This window comes from Trachypithecus francoisi, unplaced genomic scaffold, assembly GCF_009764315.1.
Source record: "Trachypithecus francoisi isolate TF-2019V2 unplaced genomic scaffold, Tfra_2.0 Lachesis_group16, whole genome shotgun sequence".
Classification (NCBI taxonomy): domain Eukaryota; kingdom Metazoa; phylum Chordata; class Mammalia; order Primates; family Cercopithecidae; genus Trachypithecus; species Trachypithecus francoisi.
The window spans coordinates 73,471,536-73,489,013 of NW_022681461.1; the positions used below are offsets into that span (position 1 = coordinate 73,471,536).

Sequence of the window (17,478 nt, forward strand, 5' to 3'; positions counted from 1 at the left end):
ACAGGCGTGAGCCACTGCACCTGGCCGGTGATGACTGTTATAAAACAATGTGAATGCATTTAATGCTACTAAGCTGTACACTTAGAAGTGGTTAAAATAGGCCAGGCATGGTGACTCACACCTGTAATCCTAGCACTTTGGGAGGCCAAAGTGGGCAGATCACCTGAGGTCAGGAGTTCGAGACCAGCCTGGCCAACATGGTGAAACCCTGTTTCTACTAACAATACAAAAAATTAGCCAGGTGTGGTGGGGAACACCTGTAATCCCAGCTACTTGGGAGGCTGAGGCAAGAAAATCGTTTAAACCCTGGAGGCAGAGGTTGCAGTAAGCCAAGATCGCGCCATTCAACTCCAGCTTGGGCAACAAGAGTGAAACTAACTCTCAAAAAGAAAAAAAAAGAAAAGAAGTGGTTACAATTTTACATATCTTTTACTGCAATGCAAAATTAAATTTTCAAAAAGGGTCAGGAAAGCTCAGTTGAAGCTGAGATTTGAAAGTTAAGTAAGAATTGGCTGGATGGACAGGGTAGAGGGAAAGTATTTCAGGCAATGGGAACGGCATATGCAAAAAAGCCAGAATCAAGAGTGCAGCATGTGTGAGGAACTGAAAAAAACAGTGGCACTAGAAGGTAGATGGGTGTTGGATGAGCTTGTGAGGCAGTAGAAGGTACATGGGTGAGGTAGGTCTGAGCACAGCCAGTCATGTAAAAGATTGAATGACTTCATCCTACAGGATGTGTCATATGGTAAGGTTTGCGTATGGCCCTACCTGCAGTGTAGATAATACATGGAGAGAAATCAAAAGAATGGAGAGGGCTTAGTAAGGATGGTGTTGGGATAGTTGAGGAGCTTGAGGGTGCATGCCTGGACTGGGAGCATGGCAGAGGCATGGAGAAAAGTGGGTACATTTGAGAGAGAATTTCAAGGCAGAACCATAAGACTAGGTAACTGCATATGAAGAGGAAAAGGTGGGGAGGGTACATAGGAATGATCTGCTAGTTCTTGGCTTGGGTGGATTTGTTTTTTAAGTGGAAGAAGACTACTGAAGAACAACAGATTGCTTTATTTTTAATTTTTTAAGACAGGGTCTTGCTCTGTTGCCCAGGCTAGAGGGAAGTGGCATGATCACCGCTCACTGCAGCCTCGACCTTCTGGGCTTAAGCAGCCTTCCTGTCTCAGCCTCCCAAGTAGCTGGGACTATAGGCATACATCACCATGTCCAGCTAATTTTTTATTTTTATTTTTGTAGAGACAGGGTCTCACTATGTTACCCAGCTTGGTCTCAAACTCCTGAGCTCAAGTGATCGGCCTCCCAGAGTGCTGGGATTACAGGCATTGTTTAAAATTTTAATACAGCTCAAACCAGCATGTCTGCTTCATCTCAGCTCCTTCACTGTCAAACCAGGGGACAGGGACTGCTTCAGTTTCTCTGCCTTCTCTTTGTCTGTGACAACCAAAGTATAATCCTGCTGCTGTGAACTTTATTTTTCTTGATCTTGACAGATATGGCATCCACTTGCCTGGATCTGAGCAGAAAGTGCTTGATTTCCTCCATTTTTCTTTTTTCTTTCTTTCGTTTTTTGAGTCACAGTCTCGCTCTGTTGCTCAGGCTGGAGTGCAGTGATGCGATCTGGGCTCACTGCAACCTCCGCCTCCGGGGTTCAAGCGATTCTCCTGCCTCAGCCTCCCAAGTAGCTGGGACTACAGGCACACACCACCAAGCCCGGCTAATTTTTATATGTTTTAGTAGAGATGAGGTTTTGCCCTGTTGGTCAAGCTGGTCTTTACCTCTGGTGATCTGCCCACCTCAGCCTCCCAAAGTGCTGGGATAATAGGCATGAGCCACCCAGGAATTTCCTCAATTTTTCGAGGCATGGCAAGGAAGCATGCAGAGAGAGGGTGTGGATCGACAGTGCCCAAGAGACACAGTAAGTCAGACACTCAGCAGATTTAATGGGTGCTTGCAAAGGTAGGTCCTGGGAATGGTTGTTTTGGACATTTTTAGGCTGAGACATCTTTGTGATAGTTAACTAAAAATGTCAGATGAAGTCTGGCCAAGCTAGAAACAGCGACACATAATCAATCGGTTCATATGGTCATTGAAGCCACGTGAATGGTTGGGGTTTCCTAGAGAAAGTGTCAGGAGTAGAATGTCAAGAGTGCTGAGACAGTGACGTGAAGAACACTGCTTAAGGGAAGGACAGAGGAGAAGCAGCCAGCAAGGGAGACTGACAAGGTGTGATCACAGGCAGGGAAGGAAAGCAAGGAGGTTACAATGAAGGACCGGGGAAGGAGCATTACCACAAGGAAAGGGTGGTTAACAGTATCAAATGCTGCAGTGTGGTCACAAGGGAGGAATGACACATGCCCACTGGTGACATGGAAGTCATCAAGGACCTTGGTGAAAACCAATTCTGTGAAATGGAAACAAATGGTATCAGCAGGGTGTGTTCAGGGGAGTAAGCTGTAGATGAAAATCAGTCTGGCTCTGAAAAGGAGAAAAAAGATGGGGTGTGTGGTTTGTTATTGTCATTGGGTTCTGTTTTAAAGTTAGAAAAGAATTGAGAACATTAAAATACCATTGGGAAGGAGGCTGCAAGATGAACAGATTGAGGACAAGGTACAATTAACAGCACTTTGTTAAAGTTTTCTAGAACTTTGCTTCCAAGTATGATCCACGGACTGCAATACTGTCATTACCTGTCAGAAACGCAGAATCTCAGACTCCACTCCAGACCTACTGAATCATTATTTTGCATTTTAGGAAGATCCCAGGTACTTGGTATAGACATTAGAGCTTAAGATGCACTGGTGGAGAGCTGAGCTCCATTCTACTAAGAGGGAAGGAGGCGAGGATGATGCCTCTCATGGTTGATTTGATATCTGATGGCAGGAAGCTGAAGGAATTTATGTCTGCAGGCTTCTACTACCTCTGTCAAAGAGCAAGTGGAATTATCTGCTGACACTGGCAGGGAAGAGGTGAAGGGAAATATGGGAGATTTCAGGAGCACTGAGAAAGTTTAAAATAGTCACTGTGGAAAATGCAGCAGTAAGCTGACCATGAAAATACAGAATTCTGAAGTGTTGCTTAAACCTCAGCTGAAGTGGGGCAATAGTCAATTTCTGCTGGTACAGAACCACCCGGGTGGTGTGATATTTTTTTTTTTCCTTTCCTCCCTCAAAACTTAGCAGCCTGGATGCAACTGTGGGGCAGCCAGAGAGTTTGATTCAGCCAGGACTAGTCTTTTGACAGGTGATGGCATAAGCACAAAGTGTCCAGCAAGTTTAGGACACAAGGAAGAGAGTGACTAAAGCCATGGATGATGGATTCCAAGGATGGCAAGGAAGTCAGAAAAGGAAGGCAAGATGGATTAAGATAAAGCAAAGAGGACGAAGTATAAAAAAGTTTGTGTATAATGGGGCTGAGGTAGCTTTTTTTTTTAACATAAATTTTATCTGTTCTTACTTTTATTTGTTTGAGATGCGTCTCACTATGTGGTCCAGGCTGGAGTGCAGTGGTTATTCACAGATGTGATCACAGTGTACTACAGTCTTGAACTCTTGGGCTCAAGTGATCCTCCAGCCTCAGCCTCCTGAGTAACTGCGATTACAGCTGCATGCCACCATCCCTGGCAGCTATTTAACGTGGGTAAATTTTATATGGAGAAGAACAATATTAATTGGTTTTTAAAAGCTAACTATCATCCGGGCACAATGGCTCACACGTGCAATCTCAGCACTTTGGGAGGAGGCTGAGGCAGGAGGATCGCTTGAGGCTAGGAGTTTGAGACCAGCCTGGGCAACATGGCAAAACCCCACCTCTACTAAAAATACAAAAATTAGCCATGTGTGATGGTGGGTGCCTTTAATCCCAGCTACTTGGAAGGCTGAGAAGCAGGAGAATCGCTTGAACCCGGGAGGCAGAGGTTGCAGTGAGCCCAGATCACACCACTGCACTCCAGCCTGGGCAACAAAGCGAGACTCCGTCACAAAAAAAATAATAATAAATTTTAAAAAACAAAAACGTAAAAAAAGCTGACTGCCTTCAGACTGACCTGTTAATGTCAAAGATAAAAGTGGCAAGGTGCCTATAGTTGATAAATTACTGTATCATATTACCTGTCATGATCCATATGCCCTTCCACGCAGGATTTTCTCTCAAATATGCCAGAGTTATATAACACTGGGAATATTTGTAATAAAATTTTACTTTACATGTGTCCATACGCACTGATCTTAATCTAGAAATAAAGATCATTGGGAGGCTGAAGTCGGAGGATCACTTGAGCCCAGGAGGTCGAGGCTGAAGTGAGCCATCATCGTGCCATTGCCCTCCAGCCTGGGTGACAAAGACTCCATCTCAAAGAAACAACAACAAAAACAAGTTAATAGTTATAGGTGCTGTTCTTGAATGTCTACATTCAAGAGTAAGGGTCTTGAATGCAGCCAACTATCCAGGGCATCACTGTTGGAGGCTGATTTTCTTCCAAAGGAAACACCCCATTTTGTTTCATAAAAACTTCAGATTACCAGATGCAGTCCTTACCGGAGAGTTCAAACAGATAGATTGCTTGAGTGGCTTTAACAATATCATCACTGAGAGAATCCTTAACAATTCTAAATGTTCTTTCCACAGCTCCAGAACGTGGTTTTGGTTGCAGCTGCAGTTTCTCTTCCTTGAATTCTGGAACAGCACCTATAAGATATTATTCAAGCAAATGACCTTAATGCTTGGCAGTGAAGGACCACACACAGAATTAATTAATCAGCAGGACAGACTTGCCACCAATTAGACCTATTTGACCAAAATGACTTTAAATGCATTAAGTGGCATGTAAAAGCATAAATCATATTGACAGAATAACAGTCAAACACACATCAATTGTGACTATAAATGTAAATGGTTTATACTCTCCAAATAAAAGGCTGACTTTCAGATTAGGTGAAAAATACTACTAAACTATAAATATTCATTATAAACAGACCTTCTATATCTGAGCACTTTGTGAGGCCAAGGCTGGGCGTGGTGGCTCATGCGTGTAATTCCAGCACTTTGGGAGGCCAAGGCAGGCGGATCACTTAGCCCAGGAGTTCAAGACCAGCCTGGGCAACATGGAGAAACCCTGTCTCTACAAAAAATACAAAAATTAGCTGGGCATGGTGGTTGGTGTCTGTAGTCCCAGCTACTTGGGAGGCTGAGGTGAGAGGATGACTTGAGCCTGGGAGGTGGAGGCTGCTAGTGAGCCGAGATCACGCCACTGCACTCCAGCCTGGGTGACAGAGGGAGACTGTGTCTCAAAAAAATAAACAGACCTAAACACAACTACTGGAGTATTAGGGATGATAATCAATCACTCCTCTGTCAATTTCTCTGAGTTCTAAAACCAAATGAGAACAAAAAGACACTGGAATCAGAAAGATGGAAATCAAAATATCAGCTGTGGAATTAGTGGAGCTATACTGGAGACTGTAGCTTGAATCAACACCCAAGTGTGCTTTCTAATCACTCTACCTCTATATTCAATCTATTCACATAGTCCTTTCACCCATGGATTGATCCTGCATCCTCCCATCACAGGTTAGAAATGCTCTGTTAAGTACAGATGATGTAAAAAACTGAGGACAGCCTGCTCAAAAAGAGAATGCTCAGAAGGGTCTGACATACAACCTCAAGTTCTCCCCATCTCACTTATTCAGATTGATCCTCCCAGTAGATGAAAAGGGAGGTTAAACTATTAGCTCCCTAACAGGCTGCCCTCTCTGAAAACACTAGGTCACGGGAATGGAGGTTGCCTGCAACATTTTAAAACTTGCATTCACTTAACCCATTGGCTATAACAACTTAACATATGATGTTAAGTCAGGGGAGAAGACAGCAGTTCATAGGACTGCTTTGCTCCCATATCATGATGCTGCCTCCCAATACTGTCACTGTTTGTGTATTTATTTATTTATTTATTTATTTATTTTTGAGATTTGTCTCAAAATCTCGCTTTGTCACCCAGGCTGGAGTGCAGTGACTTGATCTCGGCTCACTGCAACCTCCGTCTCCCGGTTCAAGCGATTCTCCTGCTTCAGCCTCCCAAGTAGCTGAGACTACAGGTGCCCACCACCATGCCCGGCTAACTTTTGAATTTTTAGTAGAGACAGGGTTTCACCATGTTGGCCAGGCTGGTCTCAAACTCCTGATCTCAGGTGATCTGCCCACCTTGACCTCACAAAGTGCTGGGATTGCAGCACTTTACTTATCATCCTAGAATCACATAGGGGCAGCTAAGTAGTTGCCCCCAGAAACAGGTAAGAACAATTCATTAATTAACTCCAAGGCCAATCTGTGCTCTAGGCTGAAGGTGAATCTCTTTCTCAACTCAAATTATATACAGCCATCTTGTCTAATACAATTCCCCAAAGGTTAGTACATGAAATCTAATTGACAGCATAAAGATACTCCATAGTACAAAGTAAGCTATTAATTCATAAAGTATACTGAATATAAATTGCCTTTCATTATGATGTTTCCACAGATTTTAAAAAAAAAACCCTTTTCCTTTTATAAGTTAAAGTACAAACAGATATTAGAGATGAAAGCCTTAAAGAATTTCTTTAGCCTGTTTTATTATTGTTTTAAAATTTACTACAGTGTACCCCTTTATTGCCTGCACTGGGGGCAATCCACTTCTCCTGCCTTGCCCTTAGCATGGCGCTGCTTTTTATTGATGTGTAACATACATTCAGAAACAGTGATCAGGTGTATCCAGACCAAAATTTATGTAAGAAAGTGAAAACATCGTGTCATCACCACCTAGGTCAAGAAAGAGGACATTGCAGGTATCCCAGAAGCCCACTCCACAACCCCTCCTAATTGCTAACACCATGTATTAGTTTTGTCTCATGTTTATCTTCAAATAAATGGAATCAATCACACAGTATCTATTTTTATATGCCTGCCGAACCTTCAAAACTCTTCCAAAAAATGCAAGAGGAGGGAACACTTTCTAATTAATTATGTGAGGCCAGTATTACCATGACACCAAGCCAGACACAGACATACAAGAAAACTGACTAGGGTAGACAGACAATATGCAAATGCATATACATGCATACATACATAAAATTAAGTCGGGAAGTGATGGGTTCTACTTAAGAACTGGGATAGAATGTAAGACTATTTTAGTTAAGATAGTTTTTGAATAGACACTGAATTAAACAATATAAGGCTGAATATGTAAATACATACACACGTACATATTTCTTCTACAATTTGAAAACATAAATTTGGCCAGTAGTTCATCTTCACCAGTTAAATTTGAAAAAGGTATTCCCCATGCTTCAATGATAACACCTAATACTTTCTAACCTTTGCAGTGCTTATTTGAGCAAGGCCACTTCCCAGTTATTTTCCAAGTGTACACTAGTGTAAGTGAGTGGGACACATTACTATTAATATAAGGTATTATTATTTAGAAGCCAATTTTAAAATTGAGCTATGAATTCCAATATTTATCTATTTATTTATTTATTTATTGTTTTTTGAGACAGGGGCTTACTCTGTCACCCAGGCTGAAGTGCAGTGGTACAATCAAGGTTCACTGCAGCCTCAACTTCCTGAGTTCAAGCTTCCTGAGTAGCTGGCACCACAGGCATGTGCCACTATGCCCAGCTAATTTTTTGTATTTTTTGTAGAGACAGGGTTTCACTATGTTGGCCAGGCTGGTCTCGAACTCCTAGACTCAAGCGATCCACCCGCCTCAGCCATCCATGACTGGGATTACACACATGAGCTACTGCACCCGGCCTCAAAAAGTTGTTTTTGAAGACATGGAGAACATTCACAATAATTAAGTAATGTTAAATTAAATGAGAGTGTATGCAATTAAACATAATATAAATAAAGCTTCTTTCAAAAAAAAAAATATGAACCTACTGGTAAAATATTTATTTCTGGGTATACATTTTAAGTTATATGTGCAAAAAAAAAAAAAAGTGGTTGAAAGGAAATAAGCCAAAATATAAATGTACTTATAATTGGATTACAGGTACTTTAAATTTTTTTCTTCGAGCTGTTCTATACTTTTTTTTTTTTTTTTTTGAGACAGAGTCTTGCTGTGTCACCCAGGCTGGAGTGCAGTGGCGTGATCTCAGCCCACTGCAACCTCCACCTCCCAGGTTCAAGCAATTCTGGTGCCTCAGCCTCCCAAGTAGCTGGGATTACAGGCGCATACCACTGCACCCAACTAATTTTGTATTTTTTATTTGAGACAGGGTTCCACCGTGTTGAGCAGGCTGGTCTCAAACTCCCGACCTCAGGTGATTCGCTTACCTCAGCCTCCCAAAGTGCTGGGATTACAGGTGTGAGCCACTGCACCTGGCCTGTTCTATACTTTTTTTATACTTCTGTATTAAGCTTTTCTTTTTAAAAATGTTTTTAATTTTTAATGTTTTAATTTTTTTCTATTTGTAGAGATGGGGTCTTGCTATGTTGCCCAGGCTGGTCTTGAACTCCTGTCCTCAAGTGATCATCCCACCTCTGTCTCCCACAGTGTTATGATTACAGGTGTGAGCCCCTACATCATGCCCGTACTAAGCTTTTCTATACAGACTAATTTAAAATGCTATCAAAATTGAGTAAAGTATATAACAAAATTGATTGGCTGTAGCCAAAACTATGTTAAGGGGATAAATGCAAAAACTTTATTTCATTATTTTAAAAGAAATAACAATAAAGTATTAGCCCAACAAGTAAGAACAGGAACAAAAGCGTCCTCAAAGAAAGGAGAAAACAATAAAGCAAAAGCAAAAAAAGTAAGGAATCAGATGGTTGCACAATTCTGGGAAGATGCTAAAAATCATTAGACACTTTCAAGTGGTGAATTTTTTTTTTTTTTTTTTAAACAGAGGTTCACTCTGGTGCCCCATCTGGAGTGCAGTGACATGATTTTGGCTCACTGCAACCTCCACCTCCTGGGCTCAAGTGATTCTCCTGCCTCAGCCTCCCGAGTAACTGGGATTACAGATGTGCACCACCACACCCAGCTAATTTTTTGTATTTTTAGTAGAGACAGGATTTTGCCTGTTGCCCAGGCTGGTCTTGAACTCCTGAGCTCAGACGATCTGCCTGCCTCAGCCTCCCAAAGTGCTAGGATTACAGGCATGAGCCACCGTGCCCAGCCTAAAATGGTGAATTTTTTGGTGTATGTAAGTTATATCTCAAGTTGTTTTTAAAAAGATAATGAATCAGAAAAGAGAAAAGCTGTAGAATTAAACATGAAATAAAATTTAAAATCTGGTGCTTTTGAGAAAAAAATAATAAGATACCATAAAATAAGCAACTGATCAAGAAAAAAGAAAAATAATTTTTAAAACAGAGGAAAGAGGCCGGGCGCAGAGGCTCACACCTGTAATCCTAGCACTTTGGGAGGCTGAGGTGGGTGGATCACCTGAGGTCAGGAGTTTGAGAACAGCCTGACCAACATGGTGAAACCCCATCTCTACTAAAAATACAAAAATTAGCTGGGCATGGTGGCGGGTGCCTGTAATCCCAGCTACTCAGGAGGCTGAGTCACGAGAATTCCTTGAACCTGGGAGGTGGAGGTTGCAGTGAGCTGAGATCATGCCACTACATTCCAGCCTGGGTGACAGAGTGAGACTTTGTCTCAAAAGAAAAAATGAAAAAACAAAGGAAAGAGATAAAACAGTTTGAAAACTTTAAAAAACTGTGTAAGTGAAATACTACATGTCAACTCTTAAATAGGTTTTGAAACTTCAAATGGATAATTTTGGTTTTTTTATGTTTTAAAAAGCCTATAATTGAATAAAATAAAAGTTCTGAAAGAAATAACTTCAGAAGAGACCCAAATGACTTAGTAGGTATTTCAAACCTTCAAAGAAGAGAGCATAGAAAAAGGCCGGGTATGGTGGCTCATGCTTGTAATCTCAGCACTTTTGGGAGGTCGAGGCAGGTGGATCACGAGGTCAGGAGATTGAGACCATCCTGGCTAACACAGTGAAACCCTGTCTCTACTAAAAATAAAAAAATAAAAATAAAATTATCCGGGCATGGTGACGCGAGCCTGTAATCCCAGCTACTCAAGAGGCTGAGGCAGGAGAATTGCTTGAACCCAGGTGGCGCAGGTTGCAGTGAGCCAAGAAAACGCCACTGCATCCAGCCTGGGCAACAGAACAGACTCCATCTCAATTAAAAAAAAAAAAAGGAAAGAAAGGAAGAAAGAGCACAGAAAGAGAACATTACCCATTTAACATATTTAAAATGTAACAAGTTTATTACACTAAAAAAAGCAGATACCAATCTAACTTCTCTGATTAAAAAAAAGTCCATCTTATACAAATGTTAACACCTTATGGTAAAATCTGAAGATTTTTCTAATTAAAATTAAGAATAAAATAAGGATAATTAAAATAAAATAGTTTTAATGAACTCCTGGAAGTTCAAGTCAGTGTATTAAGATATATGCCAGAAATAATCCTTCAAAGATATTATTATATGCAGACAAGAAGTTATACCATGTAGAAAATCCAAGATAATTAATAATAACTACAGCAACCAATAGTTATGGGGGCTTCCTGCATCAAATGTACAATATGATATACTATCACTCTTATTCCTCACAATAATTACACAAGGAAAGCAAGCGGTGACAAAACTGTTTCAGAGAGCTGAAGTGATGTGCCCAAAATGACAGATGTAAGTGGCAGGCACCGGATTTGAACCCATATCTGTCTTACTCCGAAGTCTGTGCTTTCAGTGAGTACTCACTCTCTCTCAGAAACTATTAGATGTCTTTAAAAACAGCAACAAAAAGCTCATGATGGTGACCAGATACAGAACATACAAAAGTTAATTTCCCCCTTTTTATTGTTAACTTGCCTTGTTCCAGAAAGCATTTCAATTTGTTTAATAAAAACAAATGCAACTCAAGATTAAATCCAGGCAGTCTGACTCCAGAGCCTGCAGTTTTATCCACTGAGTAATAAATATGTCCTCAACATTTTCTTCTGTGTTTAGCAATCTAATTTTTTATATAGCCAACATAAAAGCTGAGCACAGTGCTGAGATGTGAAACTCACCAGAAGTTGACCAAGCAAAGGCTGCTAAAGCAAGGGCAGCGAAGACGCAGGGTTCCTTCATGTTTCCGGGCAGGTCATGTGTTTCATTTTAGCAGTTACACCAGAGAGAACTGAGTCTGTCATATAAATAACTGCTGGAACCCCTCCCTTCCTAGTGGGTAACTACTTCAGGTGATTTGTATATTAGTCAAGGTATAATACTCATCTACATATAAAGTGCCAAGGAGATTGCAGCAAAAACTTTAGTTTATCCCTGAAAGACATTTGCCAAGAGATAAATTGCATAATTTATCACCTGGATTATTGAGACGTAAACATGATGAGTTTGCACAAGAGAAAAAAAAAAACTTCAGGAGACAAAAAAAAAAAAAAAGATAGATTTTAAAGGTGCAGCCATCAGACTACAAAAATGTAAGCCGGAATGGGAAAGAAATATTTATAGAATTCCAATACACAAAAGAAGATGACATATGGCTGGTAGTCCCTGACACAGGCTCTCCTAACTTCACACTGAATAAATATAAAAATGCACACGCAAAAAAGGGGAAATACTGAACATCACCTAGACTGATACACAATCTATTGTCTGAATCTAGGAGGAGAGGTTCAGCAGCTCTAGTCAGTCTCAGAAAGACAGGTCTCCTATGCTTTCCCTCATGAAAGATCTCAAAGAAAAAAATCTCTGCCCACCCGAACAAAGAAGAGAAGCTCACGCTGGATCAGATTCTGGGCTTGTACCAACTAAGATCAGGAGCCGTCTCTCTGTTTTACACACGCTACTTTTCAAGACACACTCTATATGATTCCTCATCCTCATCTTTCAAATCCAGTTCCAAAGCTTGTAGCTCCCAAATAAGATAAGCAGACAGTAGGGGAGTCCTGCAGTGCAGCATCCTGGGAAGTACATGCCCCAGGGCATGGCTGACAAGGATGGGGAGGGGAAGAACCCTGGCAGCAGAGCATTCCAGGAGAGAGTAGTTTTTGTGTTTTTGTTGTGTTTCATGTTGTTTTTGAGATAGGATCTCCCTCTGTCACCCGGGCTGGAGTGCAATGGCACAATCACAGCTCGCTGCAACCTTGAACTCCTGGGTTCAAGTGATCCTCCTGCCTCAGCCTCCCAAGTACCTGAGACCACAGGTACGTACCACCACGCCTGGCTATTGTTAAAAATTTTTTGTAGAAATGGGATCTTGCTATTGCTATATTGCTCAGGCTCATCTAGAACTCCTGGCCTCAGGTGATCCTCCCACCACAGCCTCCCAAAGTGCTGGGATTACAGGCTTTAGCCACTGAGCCAGGCCTGGAGAGTAGTTTTAAACAGAGGAAGTAAAGGAAGGTCACATGTCAGCCTTGCACACTGGCCTAAGCTATTTGCCCAACAGGTGCTACATCTGAAACTACAGCTCAGAAAAAGGAATTCCTCCATATGGACAGGGAGTGGAGCCAAAAGCAACCTACACATTCCTGCCTTTGACTACACTAGCTCTAGAGATACCTCCTATTATGAGGAAGAATTAATGGGAAAAAAAATAACCTGATGCCTATGAAAAAAATTGCATGCTACAAGACAATGGAGGCTACTCTGAAGAGCAAGATCTAAAACTAACAAGAATTCTTCCACATGAAAACTATATCATTATGATGTGTCAATACAGATTCATCAGTTGTGACAAATGTGCCACTCTGGTAGAGGATGCTGCTAAGGAAGGAGGTTATGCATGTGTGGGGCAGGCGGGTATATGGGATATTTCTATACCTTCCTCTCAGTTTTGCTGTGAAATCTAGAAAAAATAAAGCTTTGGCCAGGCACAGTGGCTCATGCCTGTAATCCCAGCACTTTGGGAGGCCAAGGTGGGCAGATCACCTGAGGTCAGAAGTTTGAGACCAGCCTGGCCAACGTGGCGAAACCCCATCTCGACTAAAAATACAAAATTAGCCAGGCATGGTGGCACACCCATGTAATCCCAGTTACTAGGGAGGCTGAGGGAGGAGAATTGCTTGAACCTGAGAGGTGGAGGTTGCAGTGAGCCAAGATCATGCCACTGCACTCCAGCGTAGGCAACAGAGAGAGACTCTGTCTCAAAAAAATAAATAAATAAAGCCTTAAAAAAAAACTATATGAAACAGGGACAGAAAGTTATATATAACTGGCTGAGATGAAAAGACAATAGGATAAAATAAAAGAGGAAGTGAGAGAAATATAAGCACCATAGCAAATTAAAATAACCATTTGAGACAATATGGAAGAGAAACTAAGCTATAGAACATCTTACCAGACTGACCTTTTTAATACAAAGGACAAACTTTAAAAGGTCTCCAGAAGGCCGGGCGCGGTGGCTCAAGCCTGTAATCCCAGCACTTTGGGAGGCCGAGACGGGCGGATCACGAGGTCAGGAGATCGAGACCATCCTGGCTAACACAGTGAAACCCCGTCTCTACTAAAAATACAAAAAACTAGCCGGGCGAGGTGGCGGGCGCCTGTAGTCCCAGCTACTTGGGAGGCTGAGGCAGGAGAATGGCGTGAACCGGGAGGCGGAGCTTGCAGTGAGCTGAGATCCGGCCACTGCACTCCAGCCCGGGCGACAGAGCGAGACTCCGCCTCAAAAAAAAAAAAAAAAAAAAAAAGGTCTCCAGAATACAGGAGAGAAAGCCGGAACCAATGAGAAGTGGTGCTAACTACAGGGAAAGGGTAAGGGGAGCCAGGGTAAGAATAAGTGTTTCTGAGAATCAAGAACAAATGGAACAGAAGCAATTAAAATTGTAACTGAAGGAAAATAGGCCCAGCACCATAGCTCATGCCTGTAATCCCAGCACGTTGGGAGGCCAAGGCAGGATGATTGTTTGAGGCCAGGAGTTTGAGACCAGCCTGGGCAATATAATAAGATTCCCTCTTTACAAAAATTTAAAAATTAGCTGGACGTGGTGGCATGCACCTCTAGTCCCAGCTATTGGGGAGGCTGAGGTGAGAGGATTGTTTAAGTCCAGGAGTTTGAGGGCTGCAGTGGGCTATGATTGAGCCACTGCACTCCAGCTTGGGTGACAGGGTGAGACCCAGTCTCTAAAACAAATAAAAAATAAAAATAAGAATAAGCTGGAAGTCAAAAAAAAAAAAGACTGAGTGGGCTCCCTGTTGTTCCAGTGAGAGTAGGGGTGGGGGGAATCAATGAAGAAATAATGGTATTGTGTTTTTTGTTTGTTTGTTTTTTGAGACAGGGTCTCACTCTCTCACACAGGCTGGAGTTCACTGGCTTCATCATAGCTCACTGCAACCTCAAACTCCTGAACTCAAGTGATCCTCCCACCTCAGCCTCCCAAGTCGCTGGAACTACAGGCATGCACCATCACACCCAGCTAATTTTTGTACTTTTTGTAGAGACAAGGTTTCGCCATGTTTCCCAGACTACTTTTGAACTCCTGGGCTCAAGCAATCCTCCCACCTCAGCCTCCCAAAGTGCTGGGACTACAGGCATGAGCCACTATGCCTGGTTGATATTGCTTTTAAGATAGGAAGAAAGAAAAAATCAATTTAAAACTATGTATACTGTTTACAATAATTACATATATAAGAGCTAACATACACAGGACAAATACTGGAAAAGGTATATATAATGAAATGGTAACGGGTTATTATAGGTGGGTGCAACGGAAAGGTGAACCTCTCCCCCTTTGGAAACAAGGGATACACATGGTTCTCAGAGAGCTGAACTATGAGAGGACATAAGAAATAAACTGAAAGAGGTAAGTTATAGCCCAGGCTACTATCTATATGACTATAATAATATATCTACAGAAAAGGTCAAGTAAAATTGCTATCGACTGAACCACACAGAATCAAAAAAAGAGAACTACAGAAGTAAATGCGCCTGCAGCATTAGGTGGGGGAAGTTAGCCAAAGGAATTTGAGTCTTCTGACCTTAAGGGTGAGAGCATTGCTTATGTGGAGATGGCTATAGGCAAAGTTATCCCTATCAAAGCCTGATGCCAATAAACACTGATTTTACACTCTACCTATCTAACCCCTTGTTCTGATTCCATGGTCATTAAATGACCTTCTGACTACGATTCTGTTTCATGCGTAATTATATCCAAAGGAAGAGAATGTGCTGATCAAGCACCTACATGTTTAACCTATGAGATGGCAACTCCTTGTTATAAATTAATAAATTGGATTATCACGGGAAAGAATGTGCTAATTTATGTATTTACTTGAGACAGGGTCTTGCTCTGTTGCCCAGGCTGGAGTGCTGTAGCTCAATCATAGCTCACTGCAGCCTTAAACTTTTGAGCTCAAGGGATTCTCCTGCTTCAGTCTCCTGTGAGTAGCTGAGACTACAGGCATGTGCCACCATGCCCAGCTAATTTTTTTTATTTTTTGTAGAGACAGGGTCTCACCATGTTGCCCAGACTAAGAATATGCTTAAATTTTTAAGACTAAGTATTCAAGTGTTAGGAAAGCCATTTAAGTTTACTGGTTAAAGACATGGGCTTTGGAATCAGAGAAATACAAGTTTAAATCTTGGTTCTGCCACCTGCTGGCTGTGCAATCGCAGCTATAAAATGAGGGTAGTATCTATCTTGGGGATTAATGGTGTTAAACAAGACAATGCATGCAAAGTACTTAGCACAGTGTTTGGCACATAGTAGGTGTCCAGTAAATATTTATTGAATAAACAAAATGAATATACTTGATCAATAAATGGTTACTATTATTTAAAATTTGGAATTTAAATGAGCTCAGTTCATGCATGCCTTCTTCTAAAAGACAGATCTAACCTTAGGGCGCTGGGCAAAAATCAGAGTTTTGGACTTAACTAACTTGAAGACCAGACTCTTCCAGACTTTGATAATTTTCCACCATTCTGTAAGAGGCCTTTTGAGAAAAAGACTGAGAATCCTGTTTTTCCTGGTTTTAATACTCTGGGTAGTAGGATTATGAGTAACTATTTTCCTTTCTATTGTTTTAAATTGTCCATAGTACAAAAAAGTCCTTTTTATTACCTAAGTATTTTTTTTAATTACTACAAAAATTTGGAAAAAGAAAAGATAAATAATAAAGAATAAATAAAGGAAAGCTGGAAATAAGGTTTGGCACTAAAATGCACTGCAGTGAGGTGCCACAGATTTGCTAAAGGTATCAAGAAAATTCATTCCTACATTTTCTATCAGACTTCTAAAAAAAAACAAAATCGATGAGCATCACAGCATCTATAAGATAAAAATAAGGTAAGGGCCCAGAAGAAGCACAGCCATTCTTATTAGTAAACCAGGAGAGAAATTCTTCCCACAGGTATTCATTAAAGTATTTCTTCTTTAAGTGAGTCACTGGCAAAATGTCAGAACACAAAGTCTAAAATGTAAACTCTGGACCAATTCAAGGGCACTATTGTTTCTGAATTACAGAAACAAAACAAAGTAAAACCCGAACCGCCTCTGAAGTGGATTTCTTCCATAAAATAGTCACATAACACAAACTGTGGAAATGGTGTTAGATGTATTTGATATATGACACACTTTTCCTCAAAATAACATATCAACATGAAATACCTAAAGACAGTGCAAAAGAAAATAAATAAAACCTGAAAAGAAAGTTTTTTCAGACTTTTTTTTTTAACCAAATGCAAAGAATATATTAATAACTTCTTCTTTTTTTTTTTTTTTTTTTTGAGACAGGGTCTTGCTCTGTCACCCAGGCTAGAGTGCAGTGGCACGATCATGGCTCACTGAAGCTTCAACTTCCGGGGCTCAGGTGATCCTCCCACCTCAGCCTCCTGAGTAGCTGGGACTACAGTCCCGTGCCACCCCGCCCCGCTTATTTTTTTGTAGACATGGGGTTTTGCCATGTTGCCCAAGCTTGTCGCAAACTCCTGGACTCAAGTGATCCATTCGCCTCAAAAGTGCTGGGATTACAGGTATGAGCCATTGTGCCCAGCCTTATTAAAACTTCTTACTGGTAGATGAACAAAACAACCTTCTTTACTAGAATTAACTGAGAGCTCACATTACTTGTTTACTTTAAATTACAAAATAGTTTAAAAACAGAAGGCAGAAATGTCACTGTTATAGGATCAATTCCATATTTTGGAAGAAATACGTAAGTTAGGATTTATATTTTCTAACATAAAATATAGTCTAGATCTTACCAGCTGATTCCATTTTCTTACTAACTGCTTCTGGGTATTCATCTAAGAAGAAATCTGGTTGCAAAGGATGACCTGAAAAATTGACCCCAAACCATTAGGTTAATGTAACTACAACATAGTAAGATTTTAACATCTGTTTAGTAAACATATCTGTTTTATTAAAAATCATTCTGGTGCAACAGAAAAGGCCTCCATGAGAACTGTCGAATGACCTGATCTTCATTAAATTAATTTTCTCATAATTCAGTTATCCT

At 41.0% G+C, this 17,478-nt stretch overlaps 1 protein-coding gene and 1 pseudogene across 1 annotated transcript in view; both read right to left on the minus strand.

Annotated features, from left to right (window-relative positions):
• The window catches only part of HSDL2 (hydroxysteroid dehydrogenase like 2), an 85,693-nt gene that overhangs the window by 13,562 nt on the left and 54,653 nt on the right, over window positions 1–17,478 (minus strand). Inside the window, 2 exon segments of the mRNA XM_033237800.1 lie at window positions 4,546–4,695; window positions 17,225–17,296. Of these exon segments, the coding sequence (XP_033093691.1) occupies window positions 4,546–4,695; window positions 17,225–17,296 (222 nt within the window).
• On the minus strand, window positions 1,286–4,224 carry LOC117099435 (annotated as a pseudogene).